Source organism: Canis lupus, chromosome 4 (genome assembly GCF_048164855.1).
Source record: "Canis lupus baileyi chromosome 4, mCanLup2.hap1, whole genome shotgun sequence".
NCBI lineage: Eukaryota > Metazoa > Chordata > Mammalia > Carnivora > Canidae > Canis > Canis lupus.
The window spans coordinates 71,210,728-71,238,689 of record NC_132841.1 but is presented as its reverse complement, the minus strand read 5'-3'; the positions used below and the strand labels follow the sequence as shown (position 1 = coordinate 71,238,689).

General features: G+C 41.8%; 1 protein-coding gene across 2 annotated transcripts in view; it reads left to right on the top strand.

Moving 5' to 3' along the window:
- The window catches only part of EGFLAM (EGF like, fibronectin type III and laminin G domains), a 181,695-nt gene that overhangs the window by 78,875 nt on the left and 74,858 nt on the right, over nt 1-27,962 (top strand). For both annotated transcript variants that reach the window (XM_072824830.1, XM_072824831.1), the window contains exon 7: nt 17,134-17,300. In XM_072824830.1, the coding sequence (XP_072680931.1) occupies nt 17,134-17,300 (167 nt within the window). The remainder of the gene's footprint in view (nt 1-17,133; nt 17,301-27,962) is intronic.

Genomic DNA, 27,962 nt, shown 5'->3' with positions numbered 1-27,962 from the left:
GAAAAAAGGAAAGAACAGATGCTGGGAAAATTAAGGGAGGAAAAAAAAAGATGCCCACTGCAAAGCTCCAGACCGATGTTCATCATTGAGGATAATCTACAAACATGCTGTTTAGCAAATTTGGTAGGCAAAGCTGGAGTGTGCCTGGAATGGAAAAGATTCTAATCCTGGTTCTGGTAGTAGTTAAACACGAAACACTGCAAGTCCTGAAACTTCGGCTTGCTCATCCACAAAACTCAGAGTGAAGCTTAATTTGTCTAACTCACTTGTCTGGTGCCAGCAAAGCAAAATGTAATGCTTTCAAATTTGGGGAAATACAAAATTTTTTGTGGTAGCCCAGCAGACCGTCTGTGTAACCCCCAGCAAAGATGATGATTATCATTTATTTTTAGTCTTGTGCTAAAATGTATATTTTTAAAACTGGTTTTAACTCTGGCCTATTGGCAAAAGGTAGAAATTACAGTTTCTTAACCTGTGTGCACTACCGAAAGGGGAAGATGAAAGGGACTCATTGGGTTTAGAACCAGAAGAACAGGAAGAAAGCTGTGCATCTACTGCCTGCCGACTGTGAGGCCCTGTGCTAGTCACTTCCTGTCCAGAAACCTCAGAGTTTCTCAGCCCTGAGAAACCAGGGCTTCTCAGAGTTCGGTGTCCCCCACAGGATGGCCTGATACAGGGGCTTCAGTGCAAGTAGGTTATTTTTTTTTAGAAGCAGGTATGAGAAGGTGGGAGAGCAAGACAGGGAAAGAGAACATATAACTATGTCCCTGAAGTCAGTCTATAGGCAGCAGAGGCTTCTCTGGGGGCTCAATTCCTCTGAGCTCTCTCTGAAGTGTGCAGAACTGCTCTCACATTTGCCTATCAAAAGGACAGATGCCATTTACTCACTGGCTCCTGTTCTCTTCTGCTGATTGAGGGTTTTTTTAAATTTTATTTTAAAGGTTTTATTTATTTAAGAGAGAGGCAGAGACACAGGCAGAGGGAGAAGCAGACTCCCTGCCGGGAGCCCGATGTGGAACTCGAACTCAGGACCCCGGGATCATGACCTGAGCTAAAGGGAGACGCTCAGCCACTAAGCCATCCAGGCGCCCCTGATTTGAGGGTTTCCTTCAGGGATATACCTTCCCACCCTCCTAGGGTCTCCTGGCATGTAGATGAAGGACAAAGGTCCCAGGATAGAAGGTGGTGTGATAGGAACAACATGTGACAACATGTGATTGAGGTTGGGTGCTGGTCCACAAGGCAAATCTGAGCTCCTGTGAAACTTTCCACACTGTAGCTGCTGCTGAAATCAGAAGTGGGGCAGAGGGGGGTGATGTGGCCCCCACGGGCATCGAGCACCAGCCCTTATCTGCAACATACGGGTGATAACCTTCCAGCCTCAACTGTGTGGCCAGGAGGATCAACATAGGAGAAAGAGCTTCATGGATGTTGAAACCTCCAAAGTGGAAGGTATATCTGGGTGTTATGTGCCTCCATTTAATAATTCTACTACTTCACCAAGAAAAATGCCTTTTAACATTCAGAACAGTCTCCTACATTTGAGGGCTCAGGTCCCAGATTTTTATGTGTCGACATTTAAAACTTCTATACCATCCGAACAAACTGTTAATTTTTAAAAATCCATTAATCTTGACAAATGTAACTTTACAACTGTTCTGGAAAGTGAACTTTGAAATGTAGAGCTCTTGGACATCTTGGAGTTCCAAATGGAGCATGGTGGGATGGGGAGAGCTGCCCCCCCTGTTTCCAGGCCCCGTGCTAGGAACTCTGCCAGTTATCTCCTCCAGGACATGTAACTTTGGGCAAATGATTTTACCTCAGCACCTCCATGGCCTGATCTATAACAGCAAGTGCTGGAACCCTCATTGCAGAGTTGTTGGCTGTAGTCTTTACAAAGTGTTTGTGTATCATAGGCACTTAATGTCTGTTTCCTTCCCTCCACATCAGTAATTCCCTTTTACAAAGGAAGAAATTGGAGGCTCAGGATCCCTGGGTGGCTCAGTGGTTTAGCGCCTGCCTTTGGCCCAGGGCATAATCCTGGAGTCCGGGGATCGAGTCCCACATCGGGCTCCCTGCATGGAGCCTGCTTCTCCCTCTGCCTGTGTCTCTGCCTCTCTCTCTCTCTCTCTCTCTCTCTCTCTCTCTGTCTCTAATGAATAAATAAATAAAATCTTAAAAAAAAAAAAAAGAAATTGGAGGCTCCATTGCTTAATTTGCTTTGCCAAGGTCAGATGACTGGCTGGCGACAGAATCAAAATCAGAAGTCTCCTGACTTCCAGCCCAGTTTTTTTTTTTTTTTCTTGTAGAAATAGACTTTTTTGATAAAATTAATCTTTTATTAATCAAATATTTTTTCAGAAGTTGAATATTCATTTAATTTTATTTTTTAAAATTTTATTTAAATTCAATTTACCAACATATAGAATAACACCCAGTGCTCATCCCATCAAGTGTTCTCCTTAGTGCCTGTCACGCAGTCACCCCATACCCTCCACCTGCCTTCCCTTCTGCAACCCTTTGGTCCCCAGAGTTAGGAGTCTCTCGTTGTTTGTCTTCCTTTCTAATTTTTTGCCACTCAGTATCCCCCCTTCCCTTATGATCCCTTTCACTATTTCTTACATTCTACGTATGAGTGCTCTTTTTATGAAACCCTACATCCCTTTCATGTCTGTGATCCACCTCCCGAGATGGACGCAGAGACTCTGTCCTGCTGGTAAGGACAAGCGAAGCCTCCTCTTAGACTGCTATGTGCTGTTGTCCCAGAATAAAAGCTTTCACAGCTTGTTGTAGTATTTAATGTTTGGCTGCAGAAGAAATCCCTACATTCATTTGTAAACGTCTCAGAGCCTATCCCATTCCAGATGAGTGCTCCAGGATATGTTTAGAGAGAGCTTTCTTAGCTCTAAATCAGAGACTGCAATTAGTATGAAAAGCTTTATGGGGGCTTTAGTTATTTTTCTATTTTCCCCACAAAGGTCTGCTTAATATTAAATTGCTGTTGCCCAGATACCTCCTGTGTACACAAACACCTGTGACAGGTCTTTGTGTGAACCTAACGTTTCTTGTTATATCTAAGAGGCAGGCCTTTGGCAAGCCAAGGCTAGGAAATGATAGAAATCCGTTTACTGTGGGAAGTTACCCTCGGATTTCACCAGGTGAAGTTCTCCTGTAAGTCCTGTTTCTGGAAGATGAGCTTTCTTTTCCCTCTCTGGGCCTTGTTAGGTGCTTATACATCAGTTATTCTTCTTATTCAATGAGGATGATGATATCAAAGGCATCGTTAAGAAATTACCTAAAAATGGGATGCCTGGGTGGCTCAGGGACTGAGCATCTGCCTTCAGCTTGGGTCGTGATCCCGGGGTCCTGGGATCTAGTCCCACATTGGGTCCCTGCAGGGAACCTGCTTCTCCCTCTCCCTATGTCTCTGCCTCTCTGTGTCTTTCATGAATAAATAAATAAATAAATTTAAAAAAATAGTCTAAAAATCTTTTTAAGAGGTATTTAACTGACTGATAGATTGACCTGAAAAATTTTTACTAGACCAGAGTATGGGGGGGTACTGACTGCTTATTTGCTAGTTTTGGTGATATTTCAGCAAATTTCTGTTTCTAATCCAGCTTCTGTCCCTTCAAAATGAAGGATACCCCTTGGGTGACCACCCTAAGGGGTGCTCTCAGTGACTTGGTCTGGCTCAGGGAGAATGAAGCTTTAGATGAGCGTAATCTTCTCACCTCCCCGAAAGTTGGCCTGGGGGCTATTTATTCGCTTCCTCGATAAGAGTAGATTTTTTTATTTTTAATCAGTGTAGAAAAGATTTGAAGAGGCAGATTCTAAGTAAACCTAGAGGCTGTAGCATATTTTGCAGTGTTTTAAAAACTTTGACCTGCTTTTCTAAAACAGAAAAGCCATGCATTTGAAATGAAAGAGAATATTTTTTTCTATAGTGATACCAAAAATTTCTTTGGGGGCAGCAATGCTTACTGTTTATGAAAATAAGAACCCAGCATAAATATAGCTACCTATGATTTGAAATATTTTGGCTATAAATATCTGAGAAACTTTTCTCCTTCTGCCTAAGAATTTCCCCAGGGTAAGTGCCTTTCTCATAAGCAAAAAAATATATACTATGGTAGCAATGAAAACCAAAGGCCTGGAAAAATATTCCTTCCCTCTGATGTTCCAGTTGGGGTGCCTTGCTCCATATATGCTATCTCTCAGGTTGGTTAAAGGTGAAAAATAGTTTTCATTTAACTTAAGTATAGTTTTTCTGTAAGTGTGACCTGATGGGTTAAAATTGCTGGAGCTTTGCATTGACAATTACGGGAAAGGGTAGATTAAAGTTTTCAGTGGCTGGGTTTTAAGTTTCTATTCAAATTCCAGTTTGTTAACATAAAGGTAATATTCTTTTCAGGTGTATAATATACTGATTCAACACTACCATACAACACTTGGTGCTCATCACAAGAAGTGCACTCCTTAATCCCAATCACCTATTTAACCCAGCCTTTCCACCCACCTCCCCTCTGGCAACTATCAGTTCTCTATTGTTAAGAATCTGTTTTGTGGTCCACTTCTCTCCCTCTCTTTTTTCCCCTCTGTTCATTTGTTTTGTTTCTTAAATTCTACCTATGAGTGACAGTGGCTGTTTTAATAAAAAGTCCACCACTGGCTTATTTAGTGTACATGTGAAAGTTTAAAATATTTCTGTGTACATATTAAGGACACTGGTCAAGAATTATTGATCTCAACCTCGGCCCAAGACAGTTATACTAATAAATGAGAAAAAGCATTGCTTCTTCTCTTTTCTCTTTCATACCTTTCTGCTTAAATAATTCCCTGGTCCCTTGCAGATGCCTTCCATAATGAGACTTGCAAAATTCATCTTCACACAGCACTGCTTCTAAGCCAATTGCGATGTCTACCTATTGGTTTCGCTTGAGAATCTTAAGGTCATACACACTTGGGTGGGTTTTTAAAATTATTTCACAAATTGATATTTTTGTCAAAGTCATCTGTCTTTCCATCCCATCAGAAACTCTTCCTTAATCTGCAAGTAACGGGTGAATTTAATTAGTTTGCTCCCAGGAAGTTACCTTGTAAAGGCTGTTACTAAAATGAAGATGAAATCTGGGATTTGGAATAGAAGCTGAATGGATTATGGATTTTCCTTGAATAGTTTAAGGGATGATGTGATTTGCCTCATGGTCAAGGTCACAGCCTGTGAAGGTCAAAGCTTCTCATTTTGAATTGAGACTTCAGAGAACAAACTGATGGTTACCAGAGGGGAGGTGGGTGGGGGGGATGGGTGAAATGAGTGCCGGGGATTTAGGCATGCACCTGTTGTGATGAGCCCCGGGCGGTGTATGGAACTGGTGGATCACTCACTATATTGTGTACCTGAAACTAATATAACACCATATGGTAACTATACTGAAATTAAAACTAAAATCAAAACATAATAAAAAAACAATTGAGACTTATAGTCCAACTCTTGGTTTCATCTTTCAAGTTAGAGTTTGTTCGAATGTGGAATCAGAAGACACAGCTCAGAGCTGGCCTCTGAACCTGGGCATAAATTGCTCAATTCCAATTCTTAGCTTCCTTATGTATAAAATAAGACTGGACCATCTGCCCTCTAAGTCCCAGTGACTCTGATTGCTGTTCTCATGATAAAGGTGAGGCAGAGTGAACTGGTGGTTTAATGCACAGGCTCTGGAGCTAGCTCCCTGCTCCATCCCTTCCCCCCACCACTTCTAAGCTATGTCATCTTAGGTGGATTATATAGCTTCTCTTTGTCTCAGAAAAAATGGGGATAATGATTCATTTACCTCATGGAGTTGTGAGATTAAATGAGTTGATGCAACAAAATGTACAGAACAGCTCCTGGCACCAAAATGCTCAGTCAGTATGAACCATTGCTATTGTGGCTTTGGTGATAGATCTCTTCTGCCTTCATCTAGAGCCATGTTCTTTCCTGGCTAGAAGTCTTTGTGTTTGCTCTTCTCTGCCAGGATAGTTCTACCTCTTTACCTAGCTAACTTTTACTCATCCTTCTGGACCCCTGCTGAAATACCTCCTCCTCCAGGAAGCCTTCCTTGAACCTCTTCCCCCCTCCCCAGATGAGGTTATGTACACCTACAACATTTACTTGCGACACTTAGCACACTTGTAGTTAATGACGTCCAAGATCTGTCTTCCTCGCCAGGACATGAGGGCAACATCTTGACTTGCTTCCTTTTGTGGAACATAGTACCTAGCCTGGGACAAACATACCACACATCACATAAGTGCTGATGAACATTTGGACAGAGCAGTCATAGGATCAAATTTAGAGAATACCCAAACTAGCTGGACTCTTAACAAGCTCTTCGAGCTCTCTGAGCCCTACTTCCATCCACTATAAAGTATGAATGATGATAGTGGTTACACCAGGAGGCTTGGCAAGATGAAAAGCTGTCTGTACAGCACGTAGTGAGGTAGCTTATGGAGGACTTTTTTATGTTGGTTCCTTTCCCTACCCTGAGCTACATGGAAATGGAAATGTGTTGGCACATGAGCCTGGGGGATGGTGGGTTAGGGGTGGGTTGGTCAATGAATCCTTTACCACTAATCTCAGGAAGCCACAACAGTAACCAATCTACCTTACCAACTGCAGAGGTATAAGCCAGGCAAAACCCAACATGGATCTGCACATACATCTCCCTCCTCTCCCCCCTGATCCCAAGTTATTTATTGCTTTTGTTTCCGTATCATAAAAGGAATATTGGTATATGGCAAAGCTTCAAATAATACAAAATATAAAACTAACTTGGAAGTTCTCATTGTTATTTCATATTGAGTAATAACTTGTGTTTTGGAGCTCTTCATAGTGTGTAAGTGAACTGCCAACTTTTTTCATAGCATTTTACTCAAATTTATAGCAATAATTAGGCAAATGGCTGCAATATTTAACAGTGATGTAGCCCTGTGTTGGTTTTCCTTCCCCTGAAAGTACAGAGCTTAAAATATTTAAAGAATTTTTCTTATACAATTAATTAATTTTGGTGGGGGCGGGAGGTGGGGGAAAAAAATCTTCCTTTCCTTTCAAGTAAGCATTTAGGAAGTTGTGCTGTTGAAGTATAAGCCTTCCTGGGATGCCTGGGTGGCTCAGCGTTTGAGTGCCTGCCTTTCAGGGCATGATCCCAGGGTCCCGGGATCGAGTCCCACGTTGAGCTCCTTGCGTGGAGCCTGCCTCTCCCTCTGCCTGTGTCTTTGCCTCTTTCTGTGTGTCTCTCATGAATAAATAAATAAAATCTTAAAAAAAAAAAGTATAAGTCTTTCCCTATCACCACCACCAGAATTATAAATAAGCAAGAATGGGCTTGCTTTGATGTCAGCTGAGATTTCATATTAATAAGTGGTGCTTCACAAAAAAATTTCCTTTTTATCTTTAGTTTCCAAATCAAAGATCTTAGAACCACCTTCCAGACTGGTAGCTGATCTCAGACATCCTGGTAGCCAGAAGGTTCGTCTACTTAGGCTCAAATGGAAGGGTGATTCTGAATGTTTTTGCAGAAGTCTGACCTACAGTTCTACAGATTGATTCCTTAAAGATTCCATCCTTCCTACCCTGACCTATCCTGATGTAATCCCTGGTCAGATTGATGGGACCTCACATAAATTGAATTCTTGTGTAACAGCATTGGAAGCCATTTGTAAACTGTAAATGAAAGTGTACTCTCCAGTTGCTCTGCCTGGGACAAATTGCCAGCTGAGTTTATCATTACTCCATTCTATCCATCTGTTTGTCATTTGGTTGGTTTGAACCAATTCATAAATAAAGAAGGAAGGCTGAAAGCTGAAGGTTAAACAATGCATTTTTTTTTTTAAACTGTAACTACTTAGTGGTTTTGGACTTTCCTCCTCAATTCATTTTAGTCTAGAGAAAATCCTGCATAAAATCAGTCTGTAAAATTAACAGAGAATCAGAGGGCTTCTCTGAGTATGAGGTTTTTACCCCACTTGTGTTCACCCTGGATAATCTGTGGAATCATGTCTCTTCCTTTAGAGCAGGGTGTTTAACCTGCTGTCTGTAGATTCCCAAAGGATCCATGGATAGAATTCAAGGGGTCCTTGGACTTTGGTTGGATAGAAATTACATTCTTAGTTTATCAACTGAAATTTAATGTTCCCTTTAAATATGAATGCAGTCAACAAACCATAGTAGTATTAGCAATTTCTGTGACTTTGTTACTAATAAAATCACAGATGTGTTCTTATCTCAGTATAACTCTTGTACATATCTCCAAACACTGGTAGTGCTTATCACTACTTTGAAATAATTATAGTTTTTTAAAAAAGATTTTATGTATTTACTTTTTTTTTTTAATTTTTTTATTTATTTATGATAGTCACAGAGAGAGAGAGAGAGAGAGAGAGAGAGGCAGAGACATAGGCCGAGGGAGAAGCAGGCTCCATGCACCGGGAGCCTGATGTGGGATTCGATCCCGGGTCTCCAGGATCGCGCCCTGGGCCAAAGGCAGGCGCCAAACCGCTGCGCCACCCAGGGATCCCGATTTTATGTATTTATTGATGAGAGATACATAGGGAGAGGCAGAGATACAGGCAGAGGGAGAAGCAGGCTCCCCATAGGGAGCCTGATCTAGGACTTGATCCCAGGACCCCAGGATCACAACCTGAGCCAAAGGCAGATGCTCAACCAGTGAGCCAGCCAGGTGCCCTGAAATAATTATAGTTCTTAAATCCATTGCTCAGTGTTGTTACTTAATGTATAAACAAAGGTGTGTGTATATATATATATATATATATATATATGATCATAATCATAGTTTTTTATTGTTTACATAATTGCTTTCAATATAATCAGTGTCGTTTCAATCCTAAGTATTTTATTTGATGAATTTAAAAATATTCTGAGAAGGGTTCATAAGTCTTTCTCAGATGGTTGAAGTGGCACGAAGTTAAAGACTGTTGTCTCTGATCAGGGGTTGGCAAACTTTTTCCACAGGGTCAAATAGTAAATATTTTGTGCTTTCCCCAGCTATATGGTCTCTGTCTCAACTACTCAATTCTGCCATTAGAGCAAGAAAGCAGTCATGGACAATACCTAAACAAATGGTCATGATTGTGTCCCCAAAAAACTTTACTTACAAAAATCGGCAGCAGGCTGAAGTTTTCCACTCCCTATTTTAGGATGTCATGTTATTCTTCAGGTCAAATTTTGAAGCTATTTCAATTTCATCTTAGCCAACCTTTATCAGATACCTACTGTCTTCATGTGATCATCCAAACAGGCACATATTAAGTATCTTCTATATGCAGTGCATGTACAGGAGAATTAGGGGTCAAACAGCTCTGCCTCTGTTTGCACAATGCAGTGGGGAAGGCAGAGACAGGACTAGTTCCAAGTGATGAATGTTGCAGGCAAGAGTGGGGACCAGGAGCCTACAGGAATACCAGCCTGACATCTCGTGCAGTTTTGAAGGGGTCTGGGAAGACTTCTTACAGGAGCCAAGAAGGACACACTGGTGATAACCAGGCAAAGGGGAGGGAAGAACAGCATGAAAAGAGTCAAGCCCACAAGTAGCTACTTGAGTGATGACTTGGAGGCAAGAAGAAATGTTCCTGGAATTACTTAGAAAATCTGAAGCTTTGTGAGGCAACAGACAAGGCTAGATGGGTAAATAAGAGTCAGAGCAAGAAAGGCATAATAACAGAGTCCCTGTCCTGCCTGCAGGGAATAGGGAGCTATGGAGAGTGGTAAGCAAGAGAGTGGTAAGCAGGAGAGAGACAGTATTTGTATTTTTGAAAGATCATGCAGCCTTTCCCAGGAATGCAGAGATGAATAAGACCATCAGCATGCCTAATGAGCTCACAGCCTAGTAAGAGAGACAAATATAAAATAACATTAGAAGGTGCTAGAATCGGTGTGATGTTAGAATCAGATTCAAGGCATGGGAGAGTCCTGAGCAGGGTCTTTCTAGTTGTGTTTTCTGAGATGATGCTTAGAAGAAATAACATGAAGAAAAATATTTAGGAAAGGAGCCTCCAAATAATCTAAGGCTCTCCCCAAAACAGAAAGCTGTGGAATGATAGGTCTGATACTGAGGCCACACTTATCTCTGGTGTACTATAATTAGGCTTTGGGTCCACTCCCTCTCAGACCAGTTGAGTGGCCTCTACTGTCAAGGCCATTCTGGATGTTCTGCTGAATCCCCTGGAGGACTCTTTGCTGCACCAACAAATTCCATTCTCAAAAGTATTTCCCTACCAGGATTTAACCATTCTTAGCCCAATTTCCTAGTTAATGTCCGAAGCATGCTTGAGCTTCACTCCTCAGCCCAGCTCCAACTTTCTAGGGAAAGGGGTCTCAAACTGTGAGTAGTTACTCATTAGAAGGTCATGAGACCAGTTGAGGGATCCTGAATGAGTTTTTTGAAAGTGAAATAGAACAGAAGAGAAAATATCAGAGGGCATCACACATAGTAAAACTAGGAATTATTTTATGAGACATAGGTTTCAGTTGTGTGTGTGCATAATGTGTATGCGTGGTATGTACTGTGTCACAATGTCCAATGTATGTCTAACTGTGGTTCATTAAAAGACCAAAAAACAGTGCCTGAGGAACATGATGTATCTAGAACGTATTTGGAGTTGAACAGACTTTGCCACTTTGGGGACATTTGACGACCCTGTAAGCCATAGATTTCTCTCTCCATGGCTGACAAAATTTGCTTTCTTCATTATCTGAACTTTATAGTTGAAAGCTCCAACTTAAGTATTCTAGGAAAAGAAAACTTCTAGTCCAGTATTTTTCAAATTATGGGTCACAGTACTTCAGCGAGTACTGCGAGTGAGATGGATTTAGTGAGCTCTTAACCAGGAAAAGGAAGGAAGGAAGGAAGGAAGGAAGGAAGGAAGGAAGGAAGGAAGGAAGGAAGGAAGGAAGGAAGGAAGGAGGGAGGGAGGGAGGAAGAAAAAAGAAAGGAAGAAAAAAAAAAGAAAGAAAGAAAGAAAGAAAGAAAGAAAGAAAGAAAGAAAGAAAGAAAGAAAGAAAGAAAGAAAGGCAAAGTGAATGGAGTAAGGATATTTTTCCTTGAGAGTGTTCTTCAGTTTAGTTCGCATATATAAGTCATATACATACATACATATTTTATAGGTGTATTGGGTTACTTGCATAATCGTACTTATCACTGTTAGTCTAGATCAGAGTTACTGAACAAAGTCCAACCTGCTGTCCTATTCAGAAAGTCTCTGTTCCATCCCTGATTGATGGCCATTCAATTTCTGCTTCAGTACAGCCATTGATGCAGAGCTTGACCCTTCTGAGGCAGCTGGCTTCATTGTCAACCATTCTTAAGTGCCATTAAAGATTTTCCTTAATGTTGAGGGACTAGTGCTGCCATTGGCTTCTCTGTAAGGAACAACTGGGCCTTCTAATCCAATATGGACACCTGTCTTTGCCATCTTCATTTGGCACACATGTAAAGACACTGTCCTATGCTCAGTATCTTGAGCCAGGCAATACCAGCCCTTTGAACTCTGCCTCAAGTGGAGAGGAGTCCAGAGCACCTCCTAGAGTGATCAACCTAGAAAGCCATGTCTCTTCAGGGTGTGGGCATGGGACCATTCAACAGCAGCTTGTCCAGAGATTTCATATTGAGTGTGTGACCAATTTTTAAAGTCCAGTTTTATGCCCCCTGCCTTCCCAATAGATTTTTGCCACACCTGGTTTTCACTGTCTTTATATCTGGGCTGTTGGCTTTATTAAAAAAAAAACAAACCCACTAATATAAGATTTTGCATCTATCATTGGAGTTGGACCTTTGCCCTGGTGTTTCTGTATATGGAGATCATTTTGAATTTATTCTATCATGCATCTTATTTGTAAGGCCACTTCCCAGGCAACTATTTGCATTTCCTAAAATTCCTCTGGTTATTTTAGATTTTCTTCTCACTTTTACTGAGGTATGATTGACAAATAAAAATTGTATTTATTTAGGTTATATACGATATGATTTTTAAAATCACATAGTTGCCTTTGTGTGTGTGCACATGCCACACATATGTGTGGTGAGCACACTTAAGACCTACTCTCTTGGCAAATTTCAAGAATAACATATGGTATTACTAACTATAATCACCATACTACACATTAGATCCTCAGAACTATTCATCTTAAAGCTGACAGTGTGTACTCTTTGACCAACCTCTTGTATTTCCCACACCCTCCAGTCCTTGCCAACCAGCACTCAACTTTCTGGTTCTTTGAGTTCAACCTTTTTAGATTCCATATGTAAAAGTGAAATCATACAGTATTTGTCTTTCTCCATCTGCCTGATTTCACTTAGCATAATGTCCTTATTTTATCTGTGTTCCTGCAGAATTTTCTTCTTTCTCACGGCTGAATAATATTTCATTATATATAATTAAATACACACACACACACACTCACACATACCACATCAAAGGCAATTATGTTTTAGTCGTTCAGCTTTATCAAGTCTTTCAAAAACATCTAACATAGCTATCACGTTTATTTTTTACTCATACTTCACAAGTTTATCTAATATTACATTAAATAACATAATTATAATACCAAACACCAAAGTCATAAGTAGGTTTGGGAATGAACACAACTGACTCTTGACAAGCCAGTAGCTGAATTAGTGGTAACAAATGAAGATCATTGGTTAATTTGACAAGTTGGTTAAGTGGAGGTTGATAAGGAAAGCTTTGTGTGTGATATGCACAGAGGTGCCATATATTCATTTACCTACTTATGGCTAATGTTTTTATACATTACACCCATCTTTTATATAGATTCATTGTTATTCATTTCCAGGACCTGTATTATTTACTGTCTTTGGATATCCCATACTATATTTTACATGTAGCTAGTGTTTAATATGGGCAGATCATCCAGAGAGCTGATGTTACTCTTGTTTCTCCTCTACCCAAAGATACTCTATTCCTTTCCAGTTATCAGAACCCAAATATATTTGAAATCTAATTAGGTTTTTCCTGGTCTCATAGACCAGCATTCCAGTTCACATTGACCCATTCAAAAACAGTTAACTCTTGAACAACATGGGTTTGAACTGTGTAGATCCACTTATACATGGATCCTTTTTTGATAAATACAATATTGTAAATGTATTTCCTTTTTTATTTTCTTAATAAGGTTATCTATTCTCTAACCTACTGTATTATAAAAATACAGAATATGATACTATGTAACAATTAAAATATGTGGTAATTGACTTTATACTTTTTTTTTAAGATTTTATTTATGCATGAGAGACATAGAGAGAGAGGCAGAGACACAGGCAGAGGGAGAAGCAGGCTCCATGCAGGGAGCCCAACATGGGACATGGGACTCGATCCCGGGTCTCCAGGATCCCATCCTGGGCCAAAGGTGGCGCTAAACTGCTGAGCCACTGGGGCTGCCCAACTTTATACTCTTGATAAGATCAACAGTAGGCTGTTAAGTTTTGTGGGAGTCAAGAGTTATACATGGCTTTGTGGCTGCACAGGGATGTCAGCATGTTGTTCAGTAGTCAGCCGTATAATACTTGAAATATGCTATCTTTCACTGGCTTCCCACTGATCCTTAGATATATTATCTCCCAGTTAGATTATAAACTCCCTAAGAATGGAAATGTGTTTACAATTCCTTGGAGCCTCCTAGAACATAGCTTCTGTGATGGGTGCCCTGTTGACAATCAATCACATACCAGTTAACTAGCCCAAGGCAGCCTCCTGCTGGGTTTGATGGTACCAAGAAAAATGATTGTTCACATAAGATTGAAGTGGGCAATAGACAAGGTAGTGAGTGAAAATGCCACAAAAAAGGGAATAAGACAGGAAGATATACCACTCAGTTGTTCTATGGATAAATGACCTTTTTTTAGTGTTCAGATGGGTAGAGAGAGACACCGGACCAGGTCAGTGACTCTTAAAGCTTTTGGGATCATGATTATCTTTGAAAATCTGATAAAAAGCTAAGATCACTTAGGAAACTGAAATGATGCTCACACATAAAATCTTGCATGTAATTTCTGAGAGCTCTCAGACATCTGGACGAGTTGATCTGTAAAGATATCTGATAAACAGGCTGGATTCTAACATTGCCAGTGGTGCAGCTCTTTCCCACCAAAATGAACCAGGGAGTCATTACTTGAGTCAGCTACTTAAGTTTTGAGTAGCTGGCGCTGACTGCATCATATCTGCCCCATCAGACCTCCGCAGCCGAAACACCTTCCAAAGGCATTTCATCTCCTGGTATGCAGGGTGCCCAAGCCAACCCTATCCCATATTTGGAAAAGCGCTAACAGTGCCCACCCTGCTGGTGGCTGCCCATTTTTACCTGGGACGGCAGCACATTTCTTAGTTTACTGCTCCCCCCATGCTTCCTGTTGAGGGGGAAATTGGCAGGCCAATGTTGCTATGAGGATTTGACTGGCAACTGTAGTCAGAACAGAATGATTTTCTTCAGTGGAGAAAGATAAAGCTATTGTTTGTGATCTAAGACAACCCTTTTGCCTAGTTATCTCTCTCTCCCAACCTCACCTTTGCACTTTTGTACCTCAAGAGACTCTAAAAACATTTAAATGTGAAACCCGTGACAAAATCAGAGGCAAAATGCTAAAGGTTTTGAACTGGTATTCAATCCGCATGAGCGTGGCTCTCTCACTTGATATCATGACTTAAATGTTAATGATTTCAATCTCTTATTCCCTGAAAATATAGCTCTCTTCCCTGCATCAAACGAACAAGTAAATATAATCCCTTTTATGTGTGTGTGGGTTCGGGATGGTGCTGTAATTTCTACATGAAGATTGTTGCAAATATATGCAAGTAGTCCTGGCTAGACAATGGCACGGTCTGAGAGCAGTTTCATGGCATTTCCTCTATAAATGCCACAGGAAAGCTTAGCAAAGGAGAACAGGAGAGTATTATCTAAAGATCACACACATCTTTTCTGTCAACTCTTAGGTATCCCTGGTGACTTTCCTCTGTGACGTGATTTGTTCTAATTTGAGTTTGGAAATGTGTTTCCGTCCAGTCACTGAGATTTTCTCTTTGATGACAAAGTTAGTTCACACAAGAAGTCCATCTTTAGGGAAAGGATATCAAGAAAGAGAAATGAGCCCTGCTTCCTCCAGTGAACACGCCCTGTGACAGCTGCTTCTCCAAACAGATGAATTCTTAGGGGATATGGGCTCCACAGACTACTTGTCTGCCTGGGGAACTTGAGGAAACATCATGGATTAGGCTTAAGGACTCCACTTGGCTTTTAATTCCCACCCATGAGAAACTAAGCAAGCATATATTCGAGAAATCCATATATCATACAGGTATCTCCTTTCGGCAAAATAGATCTCTATTTCCTTGCCTGATAAGTTGTTCATAAAGGATAAATATCACTCTTTTTTTTTTTTTTTTTTGCTCTCTGCCTTTCTCTAAATATCTGTGAGCAGGGGCATTTAGCGACTGAACAACTGAGAAGTGGTCAGGAAGCAAGCTAATGGATGGAGCATAGCCTCCCCGACCATGGTTGCCCCAAGTTTTCTTTCATCCAGTATCAAGGATCTTCTTAATCCAGCCTTTCCTCATCAACCTGAGTTGGCCTCACCATTTATCAGCTGTATGAACTCGGGCAAGTTACTTACTTGCTTAATGCCTCAGTTTCCTCTGTAAAAACAAGGGGAGAAGGATGTTTAATATTAACATCTCCTTCAAAGATACTGTGAACAAGGTTGGTACTTTACAAGCACTTGATAAATGGTAATTTTTATTAGCTATTAATACAGAATATCCATTTAGGCCCTTCATACCATCCCCCAGCCATACACAACCATCTCCAAGTTTCGTCTTGCAGTTCTTACTTCCCGGGATGCTTTTCTCCCCACTCCCCACCCCATGACACACTGGGACACCGCTATGTAGAGCATCACTGTCCGGTAGAAATACAACGCAAACGGTATGTGAAATTTGAAGTTTTCTACTAGTGGCATTAAAAAGGCCATAAGAACAAAGTGAAATCAATTTTAATAACATATTTTAACCCTCTGAATCCAAAATATTACCGTGTCAACATATGATCAGTGAGATATTTTGCAGTCTTTCTTTCCCTCGAAAATCCAATGTATGTTTTACGCTTGCGGCGCATCTCAGTTCAGATTAACCATATTTCAGGAGCTGACTAGCCACAGGGGCCAGTGCAACCGACCACATTGGAGCACACAGGTATAGAGTAGTAAGCAGATGACCCAGAGGTGTCTGCTAGCTCTGTGATGTGGGTAAGTCCCTTAAATAATGGCCAGAATCTGCTGAGTGTTTATAATATGCCAGGCACTATGCTGAGGATAGAGATTCATTTAATCTTCATGATAGTCCTCTTAAATAAGGACTTTTATTCCTTAAAGAAGTTAAATAGCAGCTAGTAGGTAGTTAAAGGTAGGATTTATGCGGCGCTGTCCAATCCTGGTTTGTATCCTTACCCTCTGCTGATTGCCTCCCAGGTGGGAGCTCTAAGTGAGGGTCTGCATTCTCTATAGGGTTCTTAGAAGAACATATGAAAAGTCAGCAAGCTGGCACAGCTGTACAATTTTGTTAAGAGCAAGAATGGCCACAAACAGAATCTTCTTGGGTTTTCCCATGGCAGTTCATGCAATTAGTCACCCTATAAAACTTACATTTGTTTACTTTGTGAACAGATTGTGAATAGATGGAATCTATGCTCTCCTGACCTCTGGGAGTGGGGACTGTTAGGGGAAGGCTTGTTTATGAAACATCTGGAAGGCAAAGTTCTGGAAAAGGAACTCCTATGTGGGGATCTTTCCACCATAGTCAAGCCCATGCCGAGGGAAAGCAGATGATGTTTAAACACCACTTAAAACTGACCCTAAAAATGATCTACTTGCTTTTATAGGCAGAGACCTAAAAATTATGACCTATGATTTAAAATCAAGATGACTCTGAGATGGGAAAAGTTAACTCGTTTTTATGAGTATTGCTTCTAGAGTGTGAATGCTGTTACTTTCCATAGGCAGCAAGCTTCCCTTCCCTTTTGCTCCTCCTGAATTACTGCTTCTTGTTTTGTTTTGTGTTTTTTTGTCCATAAAGACCGGATTTTGAAAAGAGTTGGACCTTAATCCAAGAGCGGATCCAGATGGACTCCATGGTTATCAAGGGCCTCGATCCAAATACCAACTATCAGTTTGCCGTGAGGGCCGTGAATCGCCACGGCTCCAGCCCCCGCAGCCAGCGCAGCCACACCATCAGGACCTCCTGTGAGTACCACAGCCCCTTTGAAGGACAGACGTAGGCTGCTTGGCTGAGGTCGCCTTGCCAGGACTCACTTGACAAGAGTTTCTTAGTGCCCTGCAGTAGGACAGCCTGGCCTGGGGTTATCCTCAGCTTTTCCTGCTGTGCTTTTCCCAGCACTTTGGAAGCTCGAGGCTTTCCATGGAGACACAGGCTGTTTCTGTGTACAGGAGGTCAGCAGAAGGTTTATTTCTGCACCATCCTTGGGGAGTTGGAGGTCAGCGTTTTCACAATTACAGAACAAATCATATATCAAGATGATTTGCAGCCTCCCCCTACCTCCTGCCCTTTGCATCTTTTGAGAAAATGGGTTCATCTTAGAATCATAGGACAAAGCAGTAATGCTCCCCGACTCTTCAGGGTTAGTGTTCACCTGCGTAACCAAAGACACAAATCAGGCCCACTGAATGAGGGGCAGGGAGAATCAAATCTGGTACACTGACATGTAGCTGGGGGTCATCTGATGGCAGAAGTTCCTCCTGGTGGGCTGCGGGAAGCCTGGGCCACTGTCTATTAAACCCCCCAGGGATTTTGTGAGAAGTCAGATTCTGATGATGGTTTAGGGTTTAAGAAGTTCCCGCATGATTCAAGCAAGACCTACACTTGCTTTGACCACCTTGCCCATCTGGCTTAGAAATCTCTGTCTTTTGGAAATGGGGGGCATATTGCCATAAACTTAGAATGCTCTAGGGGGGAGACCTCAGAGCTGGGATGTTGGCACTTTTTTGTTTGAAAATTGTGTAATATTTTCAGTTTTAACAACAAATGCTTCCAGGTTCCCATGTCTAAAGATCCCTGCTGCCACCCTGGGTCCTCTTTACCTTAGAGAAGAACTCTCAGAAAAGAAGCCTACCTTATTTTGTTTTTCTTTCCCTTCCCCTACGTTCATCTGTTTTGTTTCTTAAATTCCACATATGAGTAAAATCACGTGGTATTTGTCTTTCTCTGCCTGACTTATTTCACTTAGCCTTATACCCTCTAGTTCCATCTGTGTTGCTGCAAATGGCAAGATTTCATTCTGTTGCTGGCTGAGTAATATTCCATTCTTCTTTATCCATTCATTTGTGGATGGACAAGTGGGCTCTTCCCACATTTTGGCTATTGTAGGCATTGTAGACATTGCTGCTATAAGCATTGGGATGCATTTGTCCACATGTGCTTCACTATGTTTGTATCCTTTGGATAAACATTATTAGTGCAATTGCTGGATCATAGAGTAGCTCTATTTTTAACTTTTTGAGGAGCTTCCATACTGTTTTTCAGAGTGGCTGTACTAGTTTGCAATCCTACCAGCTGTAAGAGGGTTCCCCTTTCTCCGCATCCTTGCCAATATCTGGTATTTCATAAGATGAAATCAGAAAGGGAAACAAATCATAAGAGACTTTTAGCTCTAGGAAATAAACTGAGGGTTGCTAGAGGAGAGGTAGGTGGGGGGATAAGGTAAATGGGTGGTGGGCATTAAGGTAGGCACATGATGTAATGAGCACTGGGTATTATATGCAACTAATGAATCACTAAATTCTACCTCTGAAAATAATAATATACTGTATGTTAATTAAATGGATTTTAAAGAAAAAAGAAAAAAAAGCCTACCAAACACTGCCAGTTAGGTAGTGCTTCTATTGGCCAATGCAGAGCCCTATTTATATTGGTTAGTCAATCTGAATAAGCTCCTCACACATGGTGACTTCCAAGGCCATAGCTGTTTGCAGGGGTGCAGATTTACCACATTCCCCAAGTCCTAGGAATTTTGGCTTTTCTGAAAACAGTCCTTACCCAAACCTTGAATTTCAGAGCTTCTTTTTTTAAATTGAATTGATGAGGGTTATGGGGCTATGGTGAGGCCACTCCCCACACATATGTACACACAGACACAGATATACACTTGTACCCACACAAACATAGGCATATACCCCACATGCATAGACCTATACACACACACACACACACACACCTACGCTCATAGTTAAAGAGTAACTATGATCACCCAGCAATTGTTTCATTCTTCTTCCTTAGGGTTTAGAAGCTAAAACTCCCCAGTCATATGACAAAGAATGAAGCTCCTTTCCAGAGAAATGTTAACGATTCTATTTCAAGTCCAGGAAGGTCTCCTTCCACTTTTGCTAGATGAGATCTGTGGTATAATCTTTGGTTAAGCTTTGGGGGACATGGCCAAAATTGGGGCGGCAGTGGCTGGGGCAGGCCCCAGGATCTGAAACATGCTGTTCGTCTTTTTACCTTATGGGCTGAGCGGTTGCTCGGTGTGGTGTGCCTCCCACCCTACTTGCTTCCCCAGAGTCTAGCTCCTCTGTGCTTATTTCCTCTGTGCCTTCCTATCGCCTTCTCCACATAGACAAGGAAGTAGAAGGATGAGATGTGACAACTTGTGCTGGCCCTGGGTGTGGGTGTGGAGACTGAGTCCCGGGAGGAGGGCAGAGGTTGGGACGTCTCTAACTTTTTTTTCTTTTTTAAACGGAAACACTGGTCTGAGTTTGCAGTTACCGATAATTATTTCCCCACTGGTGGGTGGCAGCTTTGTGAATTAAGTGGGATGAGGCATGTGAAATTGCTTCACCATATGTAACGTTGCATATGATCCATCTCCCCTGTGAACTAACACTGTATCATTGCAAAGTAATTATGTGTAGGGGAGGCGGCTGATTCAGTGAAAACTCTCAACTATGAAATATTCTTAAATAAATAAAATTTAACTGTGTTTTACATGTATATAGTGGCTCAAATCAGGAAAACAGAAATAGAATTGATGAGGGGGCTGGTTTCATGAATGCATAAGAATGTGCTCTAATTGGTATTTCAGTTGGGAGTTCTTTTCTCGTGATTGCTTCCAATATGTTAACTCGTTGTTAACCTTGTATTCCACTACATTCACGCTCCTTATTCTGCTATTACTTTAGATTATTAGTTTCCCAGCCCATTTTCCATATATAAAATAACCTAATTACCAAATAGCATTTATCTGAAACATAATAAATTCTCAATATCAAGGCTACTGTTGCAACAACCTCCTATGAGCCAGGCACTGTGCTGAGGGCATTACTTAGGAAATGCCATGTCAATTCTTCTTTTTTAAAAAAAAAAAAAAATGTATTTATCTATTTGAGAGAGAGAGAGAGAGAATGCACAGGGGGAAGGTCAGAGAGAGAGAAAGAGAGAGGGAAAAAAAAAACCCAAGCAGACTCTGCGCTGAGCATGGAGCCTGGTGCAGAGCTTGATTTCACAACCCCGAGATCACAACCTGAGTCAAACCAAGAGTGGGCACTTAACAGACTGAGCCACGCAGGCGCCCCTCCATGTTAATTCTCACAGAAACCCTGTGCTGGAGCAATAGTATCCCTTTTTATAAATTTTTAAAAATTGAGTCTTTGAAAGCTTTGCAGTCAGCTAAGTTTGAGTTCAAATCCTGCCTTACAATTAACCATTCGTTTCTCCACTTCAAAGTCCATCCCACAGGGATGTTTTCTTGGTGTAGTAACTTCTTTGCTTCCTCAACAGTGAGCTTCAGAACAGAATGTTCACGTTGACCACCAAGGTGGAGAGGGCCCAACGGGATTCCTCGAGATCCCACCCTGGACACCACCATGGGCAGGGCCCCTCTGTTCCTTATTTTAGGTCTACACCTACCTCCTTTCATAAGGAAAGAGAACATCTCAGCTCCACTGACAGGGCATTGACTTCCCCTGACCTGTTAATGCCAGACCCTATTAGCAGCTTAACTGCTGACCAGGGCCAGTGGTGGATCTCAGTTGCTAGTGTGTATGGTTAATCAGAGCCGAGGCCCAGTGATTTTTGGACTTGGTGCTCACTCGGAGTGAGGAAAGGTTTGATGGCTTCTCTGAAGTGGTGCCCCGTGTGCCCAATGCCCACATCTCACCTCAGCTCCACCAAATTACAAGTGGGATGGGAAGAAAATATTAAGATGTTTCAGCGGCAAGATCCTCTAATGAGAAATAGAATCACTTTGGTGACCTTGAATAACAATGATGCTACCCTGTATTTACTGCCAACCTCTTGCTGGTGACTTTGCACACATATCAGATCCTATTTCCCCTGAGGAAATACAAAAGTAAAGGTCATGGTTTGCCACTCCTTACCCCATCCTGCTCATTTTTTTTTAATTTGAGAAAGAAATGCCAACATTATATTTGCCTTATTGCACTGTGCATTCTTTTTTTCCCTGTGATTGATCTCAGAAATTAGCTGGGTGGAGCAGGGGGCTCTGTGGGGCCTCAGGGCACAGGTCCACTCATGTGGTTTTGTAGGACATGTGTTTGCCCCGTCTGGTGGCTGCTTATTTGCTGGGATCCAAGCTTAGTGTGATTGAAAAGGCTGGAAAGAGTAAAAGAGGGCACACACGAGTTGGAAATAATGGAAATGGTGGAAGTAAAAAGCCAAAATTTGTGTTTGTTTGTTTGTTTTCCCAAAGACAAATGAAATGGAATGAAAAAGAACTCACACGTTTGACCAACTGTAGGGTTACATAACCTTTTCAGAGAATGGAATTTGGTCCGAACACCCTCAGCCACTTCATTTCTCCTGTTCTATCTTCATTATTTAGGCAGAGAAAGAACCAAGAAATTCTTTGCTGAAGTGTCCTTGGTATTGTCAGGGTCTTCTCAACAGAAGGTGCTATTTTGTTCCTCACCAAAGCCATCTTGCTCTTCCCTGCCTTGGGGCTTTTGCACCCATTGTTTCCCCTGCCTGGAACTCTCTTTTCCAGATCTTTCCATGACCGCCGCTCGCACCCCTGCTAGCTCAGATGTCACTTCCTCAGACAGACTTCACTGAACTCCACCCTCCTTTACCTGAGCCCCGTTCCTGCTTTAAATTCCTCAGAGCATGCTCACTGCTTGAAATAAAATGGTGCATGCTCACCATTTTATTATCTGCATCCCTTCTGCAGGATAGGCTTCAGAGTGGAGTTGGAATGTCCTGCTCAGGGCTGTGCTCCCAACACTATGCACAAAGTAGATGCTCAGTAAATATTTATGGAGTCGGTGACTGACTTCTTAACTCTTGTGAGTTAAGACAAGAGCTCATGACTATTTTGGAGGCTGGAAACTTTCTCCTGCTACTGTCTGGGGAATTCAAAGAGAAGATGGAAGGAGAAAGGTAGTCTAGAAACCCACCAGTTTTCCCCACTGGCAACGTTCACAGGAAAAGTCCAACTTCAGAATTGCAATGTGTCACAAAAAAGAAAAAGTAGAATAAAAAAGGGAGGGAAGGGGCCCCTGGGTGACTCAGTAGGTTAAACATCTGACTCAGGTCGTGATCCGGGGGTCCAGGATCGATTCCCGCATCAGGCTCCCTGCTCAGCGAGGACTCTGCTTCTCTCTCTCCTCCCTGTTTGTGTTCTCTCTCACCGTCTCTGTCTCTCTCTCTTTCTCTCAAATAAATAAATAAAATATTTAAAAAAGAGAGAGAGGGAGAGAGGAAGGAAAGAAGGGAGCAAAACCTGGGGGTTTAAGTTCAAGACAGTAAGGATGGAAAAGAGGCCTTTGCAAGAGAATCTCGTGATCAAAAGAGCACAAGTTGCTGATGAGGGGGTGAGGGAGGGAGAGACATTTTCTGACCAAGCCCATGTCTACTCCTGTTTTCTTTCTTGTTATTTAGAATAAGCTGCTGTTAACATTTCTATGCTCAATTCAAGTGCATTTTCCCTTTGGTTCTAGCAAGTCTAATCATGGGCGTAGACCTTCAGAGATGGCATAGGAAGGTGTGAGATGCCGGTGTGGGTTTGGTTGCCAGTGTGGATTTGGTTTCCACCAAATGTCCCCCCATCTCCCAGCCCATTTTCTACAACCGTTGCAGAAACACTCTCTTCTACTGAGCTGAGACAACCCATCCTGGTCCAAATCAATCAAATTTCTACAGTAGAGTTGATTTCATGATGTTCTCTATCCTCCCCTCCCCACCCCGGCCACCCCCTTCTTGTCTCTACCTTCCTGCTTACTGGGACATTGCAGCTGGCATGGGTTGTGTATCTGTTTATATAACCTTATCATGCGAATGTCTGTGAGTGAATCTAATTTTGCTCTGAGGTTTGGATCCTTCCTGACTGTCTCCCCAGAGACCTGCTTAGTGTGCAAGGGTTCCTCAGTGCATGTTGTTACATACCTAGCCACAAGTAGAGTTCCTTTATCCCCAGTCACTAGTAAGGGCTCCTATTTGGTGGCAGTGCCTTGAATTGGCTGCAGCAGTGAGTGGAGAGGGAGCAAGTGGGGAATAGAAAGCAGTGATGTGCACCAGGGATGGGTAAGAAGCAGACAGGAAGGGACTGGAGCAGCTTCTCCCCAAATCCCCATAACTTATATGTATAGCCAACTGCCTCTTTTGGTCAGTGCCTATGAAAAATCCTCACCAACTCTTGAAAAGTTCCTCACTGCCTCCAAATACTGTAACTTTAGGTGGAACAGAATCCGTTAGGCATGCCTGGGCCTGATGCCAGGAGAACGATTCTCTTATTATGTTGCTGTGGGAACTCAGGAAAGTCACTTAATCTTTCTGGGCCTCAGCGTTCTCATCTCTAAAATGGGTACAATAATGTCTGAGATAGATAATATTTTCTACTTCTAAAGATCATTTTGAGAAACACGTGTGAAACAGGGATTATGACCTCTACCCACTTTTCTTTTTTTTTTTTCTTCTAAAGATTTTATTTATTAATTCATGAGACACAGAGAGAGAGAGAGAGGCGGAGACACAGGCAGAGAGAGAAGCAGGCTCCATGCAGGGAGCCTGATGTGGGACTGGATCCCAGGACTCCAGGATCATGCCCTGGGCCAAAGGCAGGCGCTCAACTGCTGAGCCACCCAGGTGTCCCTCTGCCCACTTTTCAAGGTGAAGGAGACATCAATAAGTATTTCCTCCATGCATAGTTATGGGAGGATGGTGGAACTGACCTCCAGGTGACCGCCAGTCGGTCTATCGCTTTTCCTTTATGACTCCACACCCTGAGCTCTGCTCTTGAGCCTTGAGGATATTAGAATGTCAGATTTCAGAAACAAACGGTCAAGGACAAAAACTGCCCTGACATTAAGTGGAAGAATAGAAGAGACTACGAGAATTAGGTCAAGCAGAATCATTAGGATGGATTTGGTTGGTTGGTTGGTTTTAAAAGATTGCAGATTTAGAAGACATTAGATAATTAAAACTACAAGGGACAATGAATTTTGCTAACAAAATTTCTTCTCTCTCACCACTCAAGCACATCTTGAATTCAGGGAAAAAAGAGAAAAAAGAGAAAAAAAAAAAAAAAAAGAAAAGAAAAAAAGAAGGAAAGAGAGAGAGACCTCACAGTTATAAATACTGTACCTCTAATTTTTGTTTACTTGTTTTTAACCTCCCCAAAGTTAACCATTTACTTAGACAGGGATCAGCAGATATTTCTGTAAAGGGCAGAGTAGTAAATATCTTGGAATTTCTGAGTTCACTTCTGCTGTTGTAGTGTGAAAGCAGCCATAGACAAAAAAATAAAATAAAATATGTGTGATTGTGTTCCAATAAAACTTCATCAACAGGCATGGGAAATTGAATTTCATATCATTTTCCCATGTCGCAAGATATTTTTTAAACTTGTTTTCAACCATTGAAGGAAGGAAAAACCACTTAAGTCATGTACTATTTAAAAGGATTAAAGAAGATAATTTAGGTGATACACACAAACTTTAACACTTCATGAAATGTGCAGTCTCCGTTCTCAAGATTCCAGAGAACTGCAAAATGGGATGATAAGCAGGAAGCATCTGCAGGGTAAAGAATGAGCAGCAGGAGGAGAAAAATAGAAAATGAATTGGGAAAAAAAGCTCTATACTTATATTGGTATAAGTATAGAGCTCAGAGTTGGCTTGGGCATTTGGGATTGGCTGGCTCAATTTCTGGTCATGAGGAGCATTTACAGGGACACAAAGAAAACCTATGTTCTGTTTGCTGATGTGATACCCCTGGCAGAGGCAGAAGCAGCTCCATCTTGGGCCTAGAAATTTATTTCACGGGTATAAAGACAGGTAACTGGACTAGATTTGGCCTGAGGGTCATAGTTTGCTGACCTCTCTGGTATCTTACTGGGGTTCCCCCACCCCAGATTTCAGGAGATTGTCCGGGAAACTTAGAGAATCTACTTGGTAGCAATTACATCACACTTGGAAAGAATCAATTAGTGCATACAAATGAAATTGTCTCCTTGATGGAAATTGAATTTTCACCTGAAATTTAATTTTAATTTTAATTGTCACATAAAACTTCAGATAGAAATGAGAGCCCCAGAGAGCCTACAACCTAGGTGCATTTGGACAGGTTTGCGCTGGTCTCCAGGAACAGTGAGAAAGCTGAGGATGGTTGTTCTGCTGGGCATCATGCCCGGAACTTGAGTTAGGCCTGTAAATTGGTGAGCTTCATGGATTTGTAAATCTTTGGAATGTAAGACAGAAAAAGAGAACAGGAGGAAGAACAAATCATTTGTTTCCCTCCTAGCCTAGGTAAATCTGCATTTTAAGTGTGCAGTTTGTGCATAAACATAACCTCAAATGCGATTTTACATTCAGGTGCCCTCCACAGTAATCGCCCTATTGATTTGCTAATACCTCGATGCATGTAAATCCGAGTAGGGCTCATTTGCACAACTTTATTTGTTCTAAAGGGAATGATTCACTTTGCTGTTTAAATACCTGCTACCTATTAATTGTTCTTCAGAGGCCTCTGTACATCTCACATTACCATACATTTACTTATAATCACTACGCGGATATTTTACCCCCGCTGGCTAGCTAAGGAAGAAAGACTAAAGCAAATGATAAGAAAAATATAATTTTCCAAAGAAGAGGCGCTCGTGATGCTCTAGTTTCAACCGAAGCATCTGTTGAACCGGTCAGCTGCTCTTTCATGGCCACATTGTGAGCAAGGGTATACTACTTACTGCACTCCGTCTCAATGTCTCAGTGGATTTTGAAACATTAATATATTGAAGTAATATGCAAATGTTCTTTACTATTTTTCCTTTTGTTACCTCCTATTTCCTTATTACTCATTTTGTCCTTTCTTTTATACTCCTTATATCATGGTTCATCTTTTCCATTATCTCCTTTGGAGGACGTCTTGCTTTTACACAAAAAGCAAGATCCCCCACCCCCATCCCATCCCCCACCCCCGCCCATCATCTCTTAGCATCTAAATCTATGAATCACTGAGGTTCTTGCATGAGAGAGGAGGACCACAGTGGTGGTTTAGCACAGAGAGAGGAGGCCCATGAAATCAGATGGACTCCGGGACAGACATGGAGGAGGGACAGAGTGCACACTGGCTGAGTTTGATGGAGCTCTTCTGATTATGCAACCAAATATGAAACAAAGATGCACACGTAAGAAGGAACCATGGGAGCAACGATGATTTTTCTAATGATCATAGGTGTCAGCAGGAAACAGAGGCACTCACACTTAGTTAATTTGAAGTGAGTTTAGCTAAGGAACCTTTTGCAAAAGTTTGGGTAGATGTAAGGAAAGCAAAAGCAAGCAATTGCCAGCACCTGGAGACAGACAAGGAGAGCCATCCGGCAAGAGCTGTGACCTTCAGACTTGTGTCGGTGACAACCTAGTAGACTGGAAGTTGGAGGACAGAGATTGCTGACTGCTGACTCCTCTCCTTCCTGCTTGCACTCTCCTGCTGATGCTCCAGATGGTCACATCACCGCTGGAAGCCCCATGGGTCAGCCTCCCAGGGCCCGGGGGCCCTAGTGGACAGGAGGAGGGGAAGATGCTGGGGGATGGAAGAAAGGAATCCACCAAGAGAAGTAACAGTATCATTTCATATAATAAGAGATTGGGGCCTTTTAATATAGATCCCAAAAATATGGGATTGTATTTCAGCCTTTCACTCTTACTGATGGAGAACAGGAACCTTATCGCATTCATCTTTGCCTTTTTTAGCATTTGCCTTAAACAAGGGAGGTTGACAGGTCTCATAGCCAAACTTTGGTTGACTGAAAGTTTTATAAACTCAGAGTGGACGAGGACTAATTCTTCATTTGGCAGATGAGGAAATGGAGGCCCAGAATGACTCAACAGTCTTCTCAAGGTCACTTAGCTGCAGATCCTGGATAAGAGTGCAGTTTGGTGATGACCTTGTTTTCAACTTGGTTCCCAAAGTTTGTGGGATTTCTTTTTCCTAAAGAATCAGTTCCCCCAAGTTATTTTTACAACATACCCATTTGCTCTTTCAAAAAATACTTAGTGCCATGGTGGCGAGGCACTGTTTCGAATACTGGGGTTTCAGCAGTGAACAAAACAGACGAAAAGAGTCCCTGACCTTGCAGAGCTTACATTTTAGTCAGGGCAGACAGGCAATGAACAGATCAGTTTAAAAATGTACATACTGTGTCAGATGGGAATAAGGGCTAGCAAAATGCAAAACAGACAAGGGGATGGGCAGTCAGAGAAAGCCTCCTGAGAAGGTGACATTTGAGGAAGAAAGATGGGGTGAATTTTCTGGGTACATGTACCTGGGGCAATAGATCAGTTGATCTATCTACCTATTGTCTATCTAATCTATCCATTGATCCACCTGGGAGAAGAGTGTTCTAGGCAAATTCAGAGGCTTTGATGCAGGAGCATCCTGGG